The following is an 18,726-nucleotide window of genomic DNA, read 5'->3' on the forward strand; positions in this document are numbered from 1 at the left end:
GACTAGCGTAGATAGCCCTCGTGTAGCTTTGCGAGAAATTCAAAAACAAGCAAACAAACAGCATCTTTCAAACGACGTTTCTCTTGGAGATCAGCTATACCGAAGTACGTCTTTTTGACACTACCTACCTGTATAGTTGGGCATATCTCTGTATTGTGATGTTGGGCATGATTCCCGCCAGGTCATAGAAGTCTCGAGCTTTTGGAAGACCACAGTATTCCCTGTAGTAGTTGTAGCCAGGGTTACCGTGTTCTCGAGAACGCTGGATATTGATGGCTGCCAGATCCATGCCGAATCTCTCACCGGGCTTCTCGAACAGATGATTGGTTACCTGTTAACAATAAAAGCAGATGATTGGACACCTACTTACAGTAAAAGTAGCTTTATAACAGACGATTGGACACCTACTTACAATAAAAGTAGTTTTATAACAGATGATTGGACACCTACTTACAATAAAAGTAGTTTTATAACAGATGATTGGATATCTATTTACAATAAAAGTAACGTTACAATAGATGATTGGACACCTATTTACAGAAATGTAAACACAGAATAAAACTATTGTAACCATAATGATCACTTAATAATATATGAACAAAAAATCTAAAATTTTTCAGGTTGATGGAAAAGTGAAATGGTTAACGAACTTCAGTGGTCACTTCAGGGTCCATCCTGTTGGATTCCTGGTTTACTAAACCCATCAGGAAACTGTCGATAATACCTGGTTTGTAGAGATCATAAGGTCGACGTAGTTGCATCGAGAGGCGGATGGCCTCTAAAGGGAAGAATAGAATTTTCTATAAGCAATGTTTCTTATGTCTTTATATACGTCACTGCTTTAATTCTAGTCTCAGTGTATAACTTTAAACTTCATCATTTGTGACTGTGTATTACCTGCCGCTTTTTAAATCTTTTATTTCTTTAAATCTCTCTGTTTTAAGTTTAGTCTTAAGTATAAATTAAAACCCGAACTTTTTAAGTTCAGTCTTAATTATTAATTAAAACCCGAACGTATCTATTATCTGTGACTGTTTTAATATCAGACTTCAGTATTTATTGTCATTTAATTACATGAGGCTGTTTGAACTCTGAACTTGTTTTTAACACTGGACTTAACCGTAAATGTCCGCGTACAGAGCGCACGTTTTTCAATACTTCTCTGCTCAAGCATGAAGTTCTTTACTACGCGAAGAAAAACCGTTTCAGTATTTTTGTGGTGAAGTTTTTAGTCGCAATGTTGACTCAACGTATATTCTGAAATAATTATTGTTTATCTGTCGGATCACCAAATGTAAAACCAAACAAACAACCACAATGCCAAAGAACGAACACCATGTTAATCACAAATAGATATCTTAGATGCTCTGTTTCATTTATTCCACAGCAACTAAAGCATGTATTTCTGCAAAAATTATCGTTTCATGTGTCTTATGTATTTTTCCCACCTCATCTCGAACGACGGGCGATCTCCTAGTGATATTTTAAGTCTTTCCTTGCGTACAGATGGCAGCACCTCTGAGTGACGTCAGACTAATCGACACGATACATCTTTCGCTGCACAAAGACTAATTACGTCTGAGAACTGCTCTGAGTAGTATGCGCGGGCAATATTGATTTTCCGTGGTATACGAGAGCAAATAAACCTAATGCGCACTATGCGCGGGCACTTTCGGTAGGTGTTTGTAAATTTGATATACGTCACTGTTTTAAATTTGAACTTCAGGAAACACTGGACTTAACGAAATTAGTTGTTTATTTTCTAGAAACTTGAAAAATATACTAACTTTTAAAACAGAATTAACTGACGTCATTCAACATAGGTTGTTTTATCAAGTTTTAAGTAGCCCGTAAAGAAGTGGAAACTGATGCTTTTGTAGGTTAATAAACTAAGTATTTATATTTTGATCCTATAGAACGAAATGTAGCTTAGAGAAAAGCCTCTAACAGTGAATAACAAAACGTGCATTTTGGAATAAAAGTTGTAAGCTTCGAAAGACGTGTAACTTAGAGCAAAACGTTTTGACTGTGAGCTCGAAAATACGTGTAGCTTAGAGCGAAACGTTTTGACAGTGAACTTAGAAATACGTGTAGCTTATAGCAAAATGTTTTGACTGTGAGCTTGGAAATACGTGTAACTTAGAGCGAAACGTTTCGACTGTGAGCTCGGAAATACGTGTAGCTTAGAGCGAAACGTTTTGACTGTGAGCTCGGACATACATGTAGCTTCCAGCAATATCATTTATTTTGTAAATGCTAAAACCGTATAACACGAAGATCATTTACTAAAGATCTTAAAAACACACACCAAGTTTTTCGTGGAACTTGTTGTATCTGTCAGTAGCATCAGGTAGCAAGCTATGGCCGAAACGGAAGGCGGACGTTTGGAAGGCTGATTGTATACCAGAGTTGACCTTGGGGTTATAACCATCATAATAACCCTAGAAATATATACAAGTTTATTTCACTACTTAATAATTCAGACTGGTTGGACAGTAGCAAAAGATCTTACACTTATTTGTAAAAAAAAACGCAAACGTGTGTGATAATTCTTTTACGGAATCATATATAGGTATGCATGAATATATGTAAGTGAAACATGTATATAATTACTTAGGTTTCAAAATCTTATCGGCGGTTGCTAGTTTTATTACGTAAGAAACAAACTAGTGGATGCAAAAATACTGAGAATTAATCTTTGTACTTTATCTAATTATTCACTAATTTGGTGTTTTTCTCAAAATGGCTGCCACATTAAAAAGCTACAAATATATTTCCAATTTTATAAAAATGCCTCCAAAAAAGTCTAAAATGAGGGTGATTCAGGTTTTGAGGGATACCATGATTATTTTAAGCCCTACACTTTGCATTTTCACATTTATAAAGTCCCAACTGGAAAATTATTTTAAACGTTGTTTGTTACACGTTCTATGAATGTTGGGTTTACGGCCGAAAACGTCTTTAACAGTCAGGATACTCAACTGATGAAACTATGCATTCTAACTTTGGTGTAAGAACGGACAAAAAGTGTATTTAATTAGCTACACTCGTTACCAGGTTGATTTTTAATCTCAAGTAGGTGACTTGTTCGGACTAGATGTTAATACTAAATGTCTCACTGTATCAACTGTTGAGATACGACGAAGTACGCACGTGGGGAAGGAGTTGCAGACCGTACTTTCTTATTGTTTCAGTCCCGAGGATCATGGGAAGGAACTCGTTAAAGGTTATGTGCTGCAGCTCAGCTATGACGACATGACGAGTTTCTTGGTAGAGGGTTTCGTCGTCCCAGTGAGGGTTAATCTGCCCTAGGGCTTCGGCGATTCTGTTGTGTTCTCTCATCCATACTGTGTGCATCACAGTCAACACCAGCTGCTCATTCACTCGTTCGTCACCTGACGAAATACTGACGTCAGTTGTTGCTAAATATTGAAGATAATTTCTAAACACTGTTAGTTGTTTTTTTTTAAATGACTCCAGTAAACTTTACTTTACGTGACAGGATACGGAAACGAGGAGTTACATAAACGTATTTTAAAGAAAATAAGTGAATGGAAATTTGTTGTAACCAAACAAAGCGACACCTACCGGCATCGAAACAATACGCATTTCTTGGCCTCGCGATACAACCAACGTCGGGGTCAACTGTCTTCATCGGAAGAAGGTCCTTGAGGCCGAGTTCTCTGTACAGGGGCGCGGTTTGCAAGAACCCTGAAAACTTACATTCGTTTAGAAATTGTTTAGATTGGGTTTTTCTGACAAGTTCCTCATGCTGTATTAATATTTATAATGAAACGGGCGACATATTTATTGCTATATTCAAGATACTAAAAAATCACGTAACGTAAAGAAATATGTAAGTTATAAACCAAGACACCAAATAACCAGAACACTTTCAGAAGGTAGACCTACTTTATTAAAAAGTTTTATACCGCCTCTAAACATCTAACACAGGACTCAGACAAGACAATAAACTATAATGATTTAAACATTTAACACAGGACTCAGACAAGACAATAAACTATAATGACTAAAACATTTAACATAGGACTCAGACAAGACAATAAACTATAATGACTTAAACATTTAACATAGGACTCAGACAAGACAATAAACTATAGTGATTTAAACATTTAACATAGGACTCAGACAAGACAATAAACTATACTGACTTAAACATTTAACATAGGACTCAGACAAGACAATAAACTATACTGACTTAAACATTTAATATAGAACTCAGACAAGACAATAAACTATAGTGATTTAAACATTTAACATAGGACTCAGACAAGACAATAAACTATAATGACTTAAACATTTAACATAGGACTCAGACAAGACAATAAACTATAGTGATTTAAACATTTAACATAGGACTCAGACAAGACAATAAACTATAATGACTAAAACATTTAACATAGGACTCAGACAAGACAATAAACTATAATGACTTAAACATTTAACATAGGACTCAGACAAGACAATAAACTATAGTGATTTAAACATTTAACATAGGACTCAGACAAGACAATAAACTATACTGACTTAAACATTTAACATAGGACTCAGACAAGACAATAAACTATACTGACTTAAACATTTAATATAGAACTCAGACAAGACAATAAACTATACTGACTTAAACATTTAACATAGGACTCAGACAAGACAATAAACTATACTGACTTAAACATTTAATATAGAACTCAGACAAGACAATAAACTATACTGACTTAAACATTTAACATAGGACTCAGACAAGACAATAAACTATACTGACTTAAACATTTAACATAGGACTCAGACAAGACAATAAACTATACTGACTTAAACATTTAATATAGAACTCAGACAAGACAATAAACTATACTGACTTAAACATTTAATATAGAACTCAGACAAGACAATAAACTATACTGACTTAAACATTTAATATAGGACACAGAGAAGACAACAAACTATAATGATTTAAACATTTGAAACAGGACTCGGACAAGACATAAACTTGATAAATCGAGTATCACGGGAAAGTTGAAAGATTCGAACCTCCACGGAACTGCCTAAGTCTCTGCGCATCTTTCTGTTGGCTGCCATAAATGAAATTACCGTCAATAAAAGATGATACCTGGTTGATCTGGAACCTTGGACCTAATTATGAAAAGAATAAAAGTCAAGGAACACGATTGGCAAATTTATTCAACGTCACACAGTTTGTGATTAAAATATTGAGTTTTATATGTATTATATCAATTACTGTTGTTTTTGCTAGACTATGGAAATGTTACTGTTGGGATTACAGTATATAAACAGTACGTTAGTTACTGTTGATGTTACACTATATAAACACTACGTTAGTTACTGTTGTTGTTACACTATATAAACACTACGTTAGTTACTGTTGATGTTACAGTATATAAACACTACGTTAGTTACTGTTGATGTTACACAATATAAACACTACGTTAGTTACTGTTGTTGTTACACTATATAAACGCTACGTTAGTTACTATTGTTGTCACACTATATAAACAGTACAGTAGTTACTGTTGATGTAACACTATATAAACGCTACGTTAGTTACTATTGTTGTCACACTAGATAAACAGTACAGTAGTTACTGTTGATGTTACACTATATAAACACTACGTTAGTTACTATTGTTGTCACACTAGATAAACAGTACAGTAGTTACTGTTGATGTTACACTATATAAACACTACGTTAGTTACTATTGTTGTCACACTACATAAACACTACGTTAGTTACTGTTGTTGTCACACTACATAAACACTACGTTAGTTACTGTTGTTGTTACACTATATAAACACTACGTTAGTTACTATTGTTGTCACACTATATAAACACTACGTTAGTTACTGTTGTTGTTACACTATATAAACACTACGTTAGTTACTATTGTTGTCACACTATATAAACACTACGTTAGTTACTGTTGTTGTCACACTACATAAACACTACGTTAGTTACTGTTGTTGTTACACTATATAAACACTACGTTAGTTACTGTTGTTGTTACTCTATATAAACACTACGTTAGTTACTGTGGATGTAACACTATATAAACGCTACGTTAGTTACTATTGTTGTCACACTAGATAAACACTACGTTAGTTACTGTTGATGTTACACTATATAAACACTACGTTAGTTACTGTTGTTGTCACACTATATAAACACTACAGTAGTTACTGTTGATGTAACACTATATAAACGCTACGTTAGTTACTATTGTTGTCACACTATATAAACACTACGTTAGTTACTGTTGATGTTACAGTATATAAACACTACGTTAGTTACTGTTGATGTTACAGTATATAAACACTACGTTAGTTACTGTTGATGTTACACTATATAAACACTACGTTAGTTACTGTTGTTGTTACACTATATAAACACTACGTTAGTTACTGTTGTTGTCACACTATATAAACACTACAGTAGTTACTGTTGATGTAACACTATATAAACGCTACGTTAGTTACTATTGTTGTCACACTATATAAACACTACGTTAGTTACTGTTGTTGTCACACTATATAAACACTACAGTAGTTACTGTTGATGTAACACTATATAAACGCTACGTTAGTTACTATTGTTGTCACACTATATAAACACTACGTTAGTTACTGTTGATGTTACAGTATATAAACACTACGTTAGTTACTGTTGATGTTACAGTATATAAACACTACGTTAGTTACTGTTGATGTTACACTATATAAACACTACGTTAGTTACTGTTGTTGTTACACTATATAAACACTACGTTAGTTACTGTTGTTGTCACACTATATAAACACTACAGTAGTTACTGTTGATGTTACACTATATAAACACTACGTTAGTTACTGTTGTTGTTACACTATATAAACACTACGTTAGTTACTGTTGTTGTTACACTATATAAACACTACGTTAGTTACTGTTGTTGTCACACTATATAAACACTACATTAGTTACTGTTGTTGTTACTCTATATAAACACCACGTTAGTTACTGTTGATGTTACACTATATAAACACTACGTTAGTTACTGTTGTTGTCACACTATATAAACACTACATTAGTTACTGTTGTTGTTACACTATATAAACACAACGTTAGTTACTGTTGTTGTTACTCTATATAAACACTACAGTAGTTACTGTTGTTGTTACACTATATATAGACTACAATAGTTATTGTTGTTGTCACACTATATAAACACTACAGTAGTTACTGTTGATGTTACACTATATAAACACTACGTTAGTTACTGTTGTTGTCACACTATATAAACACTACATTAGTTACTGTTGTTGTTACACTATATAAACACAACGTTAGTTACTGTTGTTGTTACTCTATATAAACACTACAGTAGTTACTGTTGTTGTTACACTATATATAGACTACAATAGTTATTGTTGTTGTCACACTATATAAACACTACATTAGTTACTGTTGTTGTTACACTATATAAACACAACGTTAGTTACTGTTGTTGTTACTCTATATACAGACTACAATAGTTATTGTTGTTGTTAGACTATGTAAACACTACAGTAGTTACTGCTGACGTTACACTATATAAACACTACAGTAGTTACTGTTGATGTTACACGATATATACACTACACTACTGTTGTTGTTACAGTATATAAACAATACGTTAGTTACTGTTGTAATGCTGTATAATATGGATCGTGGTTACACATTCATTGAATTAAACTGGTCGTTGGGAGCGCTATTCTCGTTATTTTAGGGTCTCGTGTTCGAAACCCTCTCACCTTGTTATGTAGTTGCCGACTGGCTTACAGAAATACTGCCCGTCCCGAAAATAGTTGGGGTTAACGAAAAAAAAGTATATATTCCTAGAACCATGAAGGTTATGTAACTTATGTGATGTAATTTTATATAAACTTATATGGCATCAGATTTCTTATGTAAAATATGCACTGTGTCCATACAGGTATACATATCAGCAGAGAACTTTGAATCTAAATTGTTAACTGATCTGCTGTGGTGTAATTGAAATTAATAGTTTAAAAAAATGTTACCTTGACGTAATAGTACAAATAAACAACCTTATAAAACGAGAATGTCGTTTTTTTGTCATAATTAGACACTCAAAGTTTCGCTTTAGTTCTCCTTTAGGGGCGTTCTCTAAATCACAAACCTAAACTGAGAGCGTAGAGCTCCAAGTAGTTTAAATAATGAATTCTATTCGGGTCCAGACATGCATTTGGAGAGCGTGCTTTTGACATATTAAGTGAACACTCTGAGAAAGCTGAAAAGGAAAACGTTGAGTGTCTAATTACCTGAAAACAACAACACTTTGGTGTTATAAAGTCATTTATTTCTGGTATAAATGTGTTATACACTAATACGCAGTACAGAAATTAAGTACACGTGACTTACCTAAAGTACATCCGGGTCTCATCCCAGGTAGAGTGCGAGCAAAGTCCATACATTTCTTGTTGAAGAATTTGTAGAAGGGGTCGTCATGGGGTATAGCTATGGGCATGCAATTAGGATGGCGTTGTTGGGGTGGGTACTTACAGCATTCTATATCCATACGTCTTTCGTCTGGAAAAAAACAACAACAAAAGTATTCCAATTTGGTGGTCGTAAACGGAATTAATTTCTGTCTTAGCGGTTAGGGTTGTTGACTCGTAACCTGAGGTCGGTGGGTTCGAATTTCTTCCCAAATATTTTTGTTATTTTCTGTGTCTCAGTGGTTAGGGTTGTTGACTCGCAATCTGAGGGTCGCGGGTTCGAATCTCTTCCCGAATATTTTTGTTAATCTCTGTCTCAGTGGTTAGAGTTGTTGACTCGTAACCTGAGGGTGGCGGGTTCGAATTTCTTCCCAAATATTTTTGTTAATTTCTGTGTCTCAGTGGTTAGGGTTGTTGACTCGTAACCTGAGGTCGGTGGGTTCGAATTTCTTCCCAAATATTTTTGTTATTTTCTGTGTCTCAGTGGTTAGGGTTGTAGACTCGCAATCTGAGGGTCGCGGGTTCGAATCTCTTCCCGAATATTTTTGTTAATCTCTGTCTCAGTGGTTAGAGTTGTTGACTCGAAACCTGAGGGTCGCGGGTTAGAATCTCTTCCCGAATATTTTGTCCTCTTAACCATGGGGTGTTATAATGTGACGGTAAGTCCTATTATTCTTTGGTAAAAAGAGTAGCCACAGAGTTGGCGGTAGGTAGTGTTGACTGCTAAGTTTGGGACGGATAGCGCAAAAAGCCCTCGTGTAGCTTTTCGTGAAATTCCAATCACACAAAATATAACGTATTTTTATTTCTTCACAGTATTTACAATTTTTGAACTAAGTGTGTTCATTTGAAGTAAACTTCCAAACGTTTTCCCTGTATCCGAAGAAGTGTTTTTACGCAACAAACCAATATAACTCTGACAAGACAACTGTAAAATGTTATCATTACATATCAGTGGTTACGTAAAATTCTACTTTGTATTAACTCATTCGAATGAAATCTATATAAATATAATAGTATTGTCTGTTGTGGGTTATCTGTATAAGTATTATATATTGTCTGTCGTGGGCTGTCTATATAATATAATAGTACTGTCTGTCGTGGGCTGTCCATATGAATATATCGCTATTGTCTGTCGTAGGTTATCTATATAAATGTAACAGTATTGTATGTTGTGGGCTATCTATATGAATATAATAGTACTGTCTGTCGTAGGTTATCTATATAAATGTAACAGTATTGTATGTCGTGGGTTATCTATATAAATATCATAGTACTGTAACTATGAGGTTTATTAGGTCCATGTGGGAAAACATAAGCATTTTCAGTTCCACGTTTTACGTTTTTTACAATTCTGTGTAAGGAAAACAAACTGAATGCTACGTCCGCCAAATATCTAGGACTAACTTAAGACTCGAAACTCACACGGACATAACAATTAAATAATACTAGACCCAAAATCTGGCAAAGAACAGACTGTGCTCGAAGTCTAACTGGTAAAAACAGTGGAGCGACAGTCGACAACATATTAAAACTATACAAAACATACATCCGACCTCTAACTGAATATGTAACCCTAACATGGATACGTGTAGACTTAAAACTAGTACAAAATAAACTACAAACATTACAAAATTCACTACTTACAAAAATACACAAAGTCCCAGAACAACCTTCTGGATTTCACGCCCCAGTATACTTAAACACAAAAACAGTAACAGAGAGTTGCATACATATTACACTAAATTACTTTGAGAAAAACTGAAGAAATAAATTGATTCTACAGACACTGGGTACATGGTGGTAATAATCATAAACAGCTCTCTCAAGACCAGGTGTTTAGAGATCAACTCGTAATATGAGTATTGTGGGTTTGAATCCCCGCCACACCAAACATTCTCGCTCTTTCAGGGACGTTATAAAGGTACGGTAAATCCCAGTATTCGTTGGTAAAGAGTAGCCCAAGAGTTGTCGGTTGGTGGTGATGACTATCTGTCTTCCCTCTAGTCTTACACTGCTAAATTAGGGACGGCTAGCGAAGATAGCCCTTGTGTAGCTTTGCGTGAAATTCCAAGAAGAACAAGAACAGCGGAAGTGGCGTTTGAAACATCTGGTATCTATATATATATACTGCTGGCCAAAATCTTAAGGCCAATAAACATAAAGAACAAATATGCATTTTGCGTTGTCAGACTCAACCACTTATTTGAGTAGAGTTTCGAAAGATGAAAATAAGAAAAGGAAAAATAAAAATAAAAATTTTTTTCAGCATTTAATAGGGAAAATGTGAACACTATGAAATTAGTCTAAATACTAGCTGGTCAAAAGTTTAAGACCATACTGAAACAAAGCGTTAATTGGTAAGGATGTAACGAAATTTAGTCATTTGTGTTCAAGCATTAGCGTTGTCAATATCTCCCGTTGACATCTCCTGTGTTACATTGGGTAAAATCATGGCAAAGGTTAAAAAGTTGATAGAGTTTGAACATGGCAGAATTGTCGAGCTGCAAAAGCAAGGTCTCTCTCAACGTGCCATCGCTGGTGAGATTGGACGTAGTAAAACTGCTGTTGTAAATTTCTTAAAAGACCCTGAGAGATACGTAACGAGAATTTCAAGTGGTCGGCTCAAGAAACTTTCGCCGCCGTTGAGCAGGAAGATTCGACGGGTTGTCCGGCAAGACATCAACCGATCGTCGAACCAGATAAAAAGCCCTTACGGACGCAGAACGCAGCTCAAGAACAATAAGACGGCATCTACGAGAGAAAGGCTTTAAAAATCGTAAACGTCTTCAAAGGCCACGCCTCCTTCCACACCACGAAACAGCTCGGTTAAACTTTGCTGAGAAGCACCAAACATGGGATGTAGAAACGTGGACGAAGGTTTTGTTCTCTAATGAGGAAAAGTTTAACCTGGATGGTCCAGATGGCTTCCAACGTTACCGGCACGATAAGGATATCCCACCGGAGATATTTTCTACACGACACAGTGGAGGAGGTTCCATCATGATCTGGGGTACTTCTCCTTCCATGGAACGATGGAGCTTCAGGTTATACAGGGGCGTCAAACAGCAGCTGGCTACATTGGCATGTTGGAGAGAGCATCCTTATTGACTGAAGGCCCTTGCTTGTGTGGAAACGACTGGATCTTTCAGCAGGACAACGCTGCAATCCACAATGCCCGCAGAACATAGAACTTTTTCATGCCAAATAACGTGATTCTTTTGGACCATCCAGCGTGTTCGCCCGTACTGAACCTCATTAAAAAATGTTTGTGGGTGGATGGCAAGGGAAGTCTAGAGAAATGGACGTCAATTCCCAACAGTGCATGATCTTCGTGAAGCCATCTTCACCACTTGGAATAACATTCCACCCAGTCTTCTGCAAACGCTTATATCGACCATGCCAAAGCGAATATTTGAAGTTATTCGCAATGACGGCCGTGTAACTCAATACTGAGACCTCTTGTTGGGCATTTTCTACCCTGATTAGGACTTCTTTTTGGTATGGTCTTAAACTTTTGACCATCCAGTATTTAGGCTAATTTCATGGTGTTCACATTTTCCCTATTAAATGGTAAGAGTTTTTTATTTTTATTTTCCCTTTTCTTATTTTCATCTTTCGAAGCTCTACTCAAATAAGTGGTTGAGTCTAACAACACAAAATGCGTATTTTTTCTTTATTTTCATTGGCCTTAAGATTTTGGCCAGCAGTGTATAAAGAGGTTATACAATCCCGAACACACAGATTATTTCACTGTTACGCCCAAACTCGCATTACACAAAGCTGTTGGACTGCATAAATGCCCCACAATAAAGTGTGCTTCATTGAAAGATGGAGTTTCAAACTGGGCATGTTTACACCATTTTGCCCCAAATATCTATACATTTTATAATCTTCACCATAGGAAAATGTATTAAACTAAATTTCAAGACAACAAAGCATTTGCCAATTTTTTTATATACTTTTTGTTATTCTAGTATTTAAACTTCAGTGTTGGATATTTTTGTAACGAGGATCGTGAGTTACAATGGTGAAATTATTTTTTGTTGGCTCATAATTTACGAACTTATAACACGGTATTTTAACTTTCTATTATGTACGCAGCCACCAAAGGTCGTGCGTAAAAAATAGGTTAACCAACACTGTGGCGTGACATAGATAACGGAACTGTTTTCTTACATTACATGCTAGTTATCCCTAACATACCCCAGCTTTCGATAAAAAGAAACACCAGTGACGTAGGACGTTGTATATGAAACCTCAATGAACAAGAATGACGAAAGGGAGGTACAATGAACGTTCTTCAAGATCCTATACTTTAAACAAGTAATTTTTAAAAATAAATCACGAAATGATACGGAGGGGGTAGTTCGTGTTTCCTTGACTGACATACACTTCCCTAATGTACAATGAAATCGTAACGTACAGAATCCTAGATGACAATCGTGTCTAATGCTCAGATGGCAGAAAGAAATAGGACCTGACTGTAAGATTATGAACGAGGCATTCTTCAGGTCCGTGGAGCCATGTTAGTTTTAATAAAAACGTAAACTACTTTTCTAGTTCTGGATTTTTAAATATGATATACAGGTAGCTTAACTATTGAAAGATTTTTCTTATATATGACGACATAAAAGCCTTTATTACAGTGAGGTCGTACATCGATTTTAATAAAAATAACAGTACATCTTTGGTGAGAGAGGAGTAAAAAGTGCTTTTATTATAATCCACTAGATGGCGCTCCCATTGAAAGATATCAGAGACTACACAATGTAAGCGGTTTATTAAAGAAGCTTCATGTGTATTATTCAAAAGATAATTGCACTTAACAGAATTTGAGTTAAGATGGTGGGACTTATTTATCAATGTTACTTAATGAAATAGTGTTGTTAAAAAGTGTTATGTGAGGGTAAATCAGCGTTGAAAAGAAATCTGAGCTACGTACATTTTTAATAATCCTTCAGTCTTTGCTTCTTTCAGAGCAAAGCCACAGTGGGCTATCTGCTGTGCCCATTGCGGATATAAGTCCCGGATTTCATCGCTGTAGGTCCGTAGACTTACGACTTACCTCTATTCTGTCGGGTTACCGCCCTTACACTTAGACTGAAATATTAGCTACATTATCACAGATACAAAATATTCATAATGATCGGTATCTGTTTCGTTCAGGAGTTATTGTTATTAGTAACGTGTTGCTGTGATCATTTAAACACATATAGATTTAAATAAATACTGTACATGGATAATGCAATACTAAAAACTGGCTTCACGACGATATAAACCTTCACGAGTTACCTGAACAATAGCTTACTATCCGAAAGATGGACACATTTAACATTTTGTAAATAAAGTATGCGGTGACCTTAGCTGGACATTTATTGTCTGATACACAATTTTGTTATTTAAATAAAATAATTTTGTTAGTTCAAAGAAGAAAATACAACCACACGTAGTACACTTCATCTCAATAGACTATTGTGTACCTAAACCAACTCTCAACTGTAGTGTTATACTGTGACGAGATGTAAGTTGTGTTGTCAAGTACAGCGTGTAGAACGTCCTGTTGTCATATTGTGACGAGATGCAGGTTGTGCAGCGTGTAGAAAGTCCTGTTGTCATACTGTGACGAGATGCAGGTTGTGCAGCGTGTAGAAAGTCCTGTTGTCATATTGGGACGAGATGCAGGTTGTGCAGCATGTAGAAAGTCCTGTTGTCATACTGTGACGAGATGTAGGTTGTGCATCATGTAGAAAGTTCTGTTGTCATACTGTGACGAGATGTAGGTTGTGCAGCGTGTAGAAAGTCCTGTTGTCATACTGTGACGAGATGTAATTTGTGTTGTCAAGTACAGTGTGTAGAAAGTCCTGTTGTCATACTGTGACGAGATGCAGGTTGTGCAGCGTGTAGAAAGTCCTGTTGTCATACTGTGACGAGATGCAGGTTGTGCAGCGTGTAGAAAGTCCTGTTGTCATATTGGGACGAGATGCAGGTTGTGCAGCATGTAGAAAGTCCTGTTGTCATACTGTGACGAGATGTAAGTTGTGTTGTCAAGTACAGTGTGTAGAAAGTCCTGTTGTCATACTGTGACGAGATGCAGGTTGTGCAGCGTGTAGAAAGTCCTGTTGTCATATTGGGACGAGATGAAGGTTGTGCAGCATGTAGAAAGTCCTGTTGTCATACTGTGACGAGATGCAGGTTGTGTAGCATGTAGAAAGTCCTGTTGTCATACTGTGACGAGATGTAAGTTGTGTTGTCATACTGTGACGAGATGCAGGTTGTGCAGCATGTAGAAAGTCCTGTTGTCATACTGTGACGAGATGTAGGTTGTGCAGCGTGTAGAAAGTCCTGTTGTCATACTGTGACGAGATGCAGGTTGTGCAGCATGTAGAAAGTCCTGTTGTCATACTGTGACGAGATGTAGGTTGTGCAGTGTGTAGAAAGTCCTGTTGTCATACTGTGACAAGATGTAGGTTGTGCAGTGTGTAGAAAGTCCTGTTGTCATACTGTGACAAGATGTAGGTTGTGCAGCATGTAGAAAGTCCTGTTGTCATACTGTGACGAGATGCAGGTTGTGCAGCGTATAGAAAGTTCTGTTGTCATACTGTGACGAGATGTAGGTTGTGCAGCGTATAGAAAGTTCTGTTGTCATATTGTGACAAGATGCAGGTTGTGCAGCATGTAGAAAGTCCTGTTGTCATACTGTGACGAGATGTAGGTTGTGCAGCATGTAGAAAGTCCTGTTGTCATACTGTGACGAGATGTAGGTTGTGCAGCGTATAGAAAGTCCTGTTGTCATATTGTGACAAGATGCAGGTTGTGCAGTGTGTAGAAAGTCCTGTTGTCATACTGTGACGAGATGTAGGTTGTGCAGTGTGTAGAAAGTTCTGTTGTCATACTGTGACGAGATGTAGGTTGTGCAGTGTGTAGAAAGTTCTGTTGTCATACTGTGACGAGATGCAGGTTGTGCAGCGTGTAGAAAGTCCTGTTGTCATACTGTGACGAGATGTAGGTTGTGCAGCGTGTAGAAAGTCCTGTTGTCATACTGTGACGAGATGTAGGTTGTGCAGCGTGTAGAAAGTCCTGTTGTCATATTGTGACAAGATGCAGGTTGTGCAGTGTGTAGAAAGTCCTGTTGTCATATTGTGACAAGATGCAGGTTGTGCAGTGTGTAGAAAGTCCTGTTGTCATACTGTGACGAGATGTAGGTTGTGCAGCGTATAGAAAGTCCTGTTGTCATATTGTGACAAGATGCAGGTTGTGCAGTGTGTAGAAAGTCCTGTTGTCATACTGTGACGAGATGTAGGTTGTGCAGTGTGTAGAAAGTTCTGTTGTCATACTGTGACGAGATGTAGGTTGTGCAGTGTGTAGAAAGTTCTGTTGTCATACTGTGACGAGATGCAGGTTGTGCAGCGTGTAGAAAGTCCTGTTGTCATACTGTGACGAGATGTAGGTTGTGCAGCGTGTAGAAAGTCCTGTTGTCATACTGTGACGAGATGTAGGTTGTGCAGCGTGTAGAAAGTCCTGTTGTCATATTGTGACAAGATGCAGGTTGTGCAGCGTATAGAAAGTCCTGTTGTCATATTGTGACAAGATGCAGGTTGTGCAGTGTGTAGAAAGTCCTGTTGTCATACTGTGACGAGATGTAGGTTGTGCAGCGTGTAGAAAGTTCTGTTGTCATATTGTGAAGAGATGCAGGTTGTGCAGCGTGTAGAAAGTCCTGTTGTCATACTGTGACGAGATGCAGGTTGTGCAGCGTGTAGAAAGTCCTGTTGTCATATTGGGACGAGATGCAGGTTGTGCAGCATGTAGAAAGTCCTGTTGTCATACTGTGACGAGATGTAGGTTGTGCATCATGTAGAAAGTTCTGTTGTCATACTGTGACGAGATGTAGGTTGTGCAGCGTGTAGAAAGTCCTGTTGTCATACTGTGACGAGATGTAAGTTGTGTTGTCAAGTACAGTGTGTAGAAAGTCCTGTTGTCATACTGTGACGAGATGCAGGTTGTGCAGCGTGTAGAAAGTCCTGTTGTCATACTGTGACGAGATGCAGGTTGTGCAGCGTGTAGAAAGTCCTGTTGTCATATTGGGACGAGATGCAGGTTGTGCAGCATGTAGAAAGTCCTGTTGTCATACTGTGACGAGATGTAGGTGTGTGCAGTGTGTAGAAAGTCCTGTTGTCATACTGTGACGAGATGCAGGTTGTGCAGCGTGTAGAAAGTCCTGTTGTCATATTGGGACGAGATGCAGGTTGTGCAGCATGTAGAAAGTCCTGTTGTCATACTGTGACGAGATGCAGGTTGTGTAGCATGTAGAAAGTCCTGTTGTCATACTGTGACGAGATGTAAGTTGTGTTGTCATACTGTGACGAGATGCAGGTTGTGCAGCATGTAGAAAGTCCTGTTGTCATACTGTGACGAGATGTAGGTTGTGCAGCGTGTAGAAAGTTCTGTTGTCATACTGTGACGAGATGTAGGTTGTGCAGCATGTAGAAAGTCCTGTTGTCATACTGTGACGAGATGTAAGTTGTGTTGTCATACTGTGACGAGATGCAGGTTGTGCAGCATGTAGAAAGTCCTGTTGTCATACTGTGACGAGATGCAGGTTGTGCAGCGTATAGAAAGTTCTGTTGTCATACTGTGACGAGATGTAGGTTGTGCAGCGTATAGAAAGTTCTGTTGTCATATTGTGACAAGATGCAGGTTGTGCAGCATGTAGAAAGTCCTGTTGTCATACTGTGACGAGATGTAGGTTGTGCAGCATGTAGAAAGTCCTGTTGTCATACTGTGACGAGATGTAGGTTGTGCAGCGTATAGAAAGTCCTGTTGTCATATTGTGACAAGATGCAGGTTGTGCAGTGTGTAGAAAGTCCTGTTGTCATACTGTGACGAGATGTAGGTTGTGCAGTGTGTAGAAAGTTCTGTTGTCATACTGTGACGAGATGTAGGTTGTGCAGTGTGTAGAAAGTTCTGTTGTCATACTGTGACGAGATGCAGGTTGTGCAGCGTGTAGAAAGTCCTGTTGTCATACTGTGACGAGATGTAGGTTGTGCAGCGTGTAGAAAGTTCTGTTGTCATATTGTGACGAGATGCAGGTTGTGCAGCGTGTAGAAAGTCCTGTTGTCATATTGTGACGAGATGCAGGTTGTGCAGCGGATAGAAAGTCCTGTTGTCATACTGTGACGAGATGTAGGTTGTGCAGCGTGTAGAAAGTTCTGTTGTCATATTGTGACGAGATGCAGGTTGTGCAGCGTGTAGAAAGTCCTGTTGTCATACGAGTGACGAGATGTAGGTTGTGCAGCATGTAGAAAGTCCTGTTGTCATATTGTGACGAGATGCAGGTTGTGCAGCGTGTAGAAAGTCCTGTTGTCATACTGTGATATGTAAGTTTTACTGTCAAGGGTTTCACGTTTACCAAGTACTGTTAGTTTCTGTGTGGCATGTAACAACATTCTGCAACTTGTAACAACACTTTCCTTTATTACTGCACTAATTAGTCATTCTATTAGTAAACATTTCAGTGTACTAGTGAAGAACAAAAGGTCACGTCTGGAAAGCGCTCAGGTTATAAGGTGTTTATCATTGTATATTTCTTTGTAGTATAGGCTTGGAAACCTTCAATAAAAAAACATTTTTACTGATAAATCACTAAACACCTTTCTACAGTTCATGGTTTCTCTGTGAAAGACTACATATATAATTAAAAAACACAACACTACGAACCCTGAGAGAACTGAACAATACCATTGTTTAACTATATATATATGGAAAACAAAGTTTCTCTTAAAGTTCCAAACAATAACGTTGTTAATTTTAACTTGCAACAGTTCACTGAGTTCTTTCACGTCTAGTTAGGTCCTCCGCTGTTACAGCGGTAAGTTTACGGGGTTACAGTGGTAAAATCAAGGGTTCGATTCCCCTCGGTGGACTCAGCAGATAGCACGATGTGGCTTTGCTTTAAGTAAACACACACACACATCTAGTTTGTTTGTTTTTCGTTAAACGTAAAGCTCCAAGAAATAATAAAACGTTATCTGTGCTTTACTTATAGGACGTATCGAACGCAAGATTTCAACGTTACAAAACCTCAAGCCTCACAGTGGCTGGTGATTTTCATGAAATTACGGTGATTGTAACGAAAACGTGGTCTTAGTTAACTTACAGTGTAATAGTATATTCTATTCTACACACGAGACCGGGAACTGGATATCAGTCGTGAATTCAC

At 37.4% G+C, this 18,726-nt stretch overlaps 1 protein-coding gene across 1 annotated transcript in view; it reads right to left on the reverse strand.

Moving 5' to 3' along the window:
* The window catches only part of LOC143246672 (salivary peroxidase/catechol oxidase-like), a 69,428-nt gene that overhangs the window by 10,487 nt on the left and 40,215 nt on the right, over window positions 1–18,726 (reverse strand). Inside the window, exons 6-12 of the mRNA XM_076493747.1 lie at window positions 8,431–8,598; window positions 5,050–5,151; window positions 3,589–3,711; window positions 3,154–3,395; window positions 2,309–2,441; window positions 651–778; window positions 129–331 (exon numbers count right to left, since the gene is read on the reverse strand). Coding sequence (XP_076349862.1) covers window positions 129–331; window positions 651–778; window positions 2,309–2,441; window positions 3,154–3,395; window positions 3,589–3,711; window positions 5,050–5,151; window positions 8,431–8,598 — 1,099 coding nt within the window. The remainder of the gene's footprint in view (window positions 1–128; window positions 332–650; window positions 779–2,308; window positions 2,442–3,153; window positions 3,396–3,588; window positions 3,712–5,049; window positions 5,152–8,430; window positions 8,599–18,726) is intronic.

The sequence above is a fragment of the Tachypleus tridentatus genome, chromosome 3 (genome assembly GCF_004210375.1).
Source record: "Tachypleus tridentatus isolate NWPU-2018 chromosome 3, ASM421037v1, whole genome shotgun sequence".
In the NCBI taxonomy this organism is placed as follows: Eukaryota; Metazoa; Arthropoda; class Merostomata; order Xiphosura; family Limulidae; genus Tachypleus; species Tachypleus tridentatus.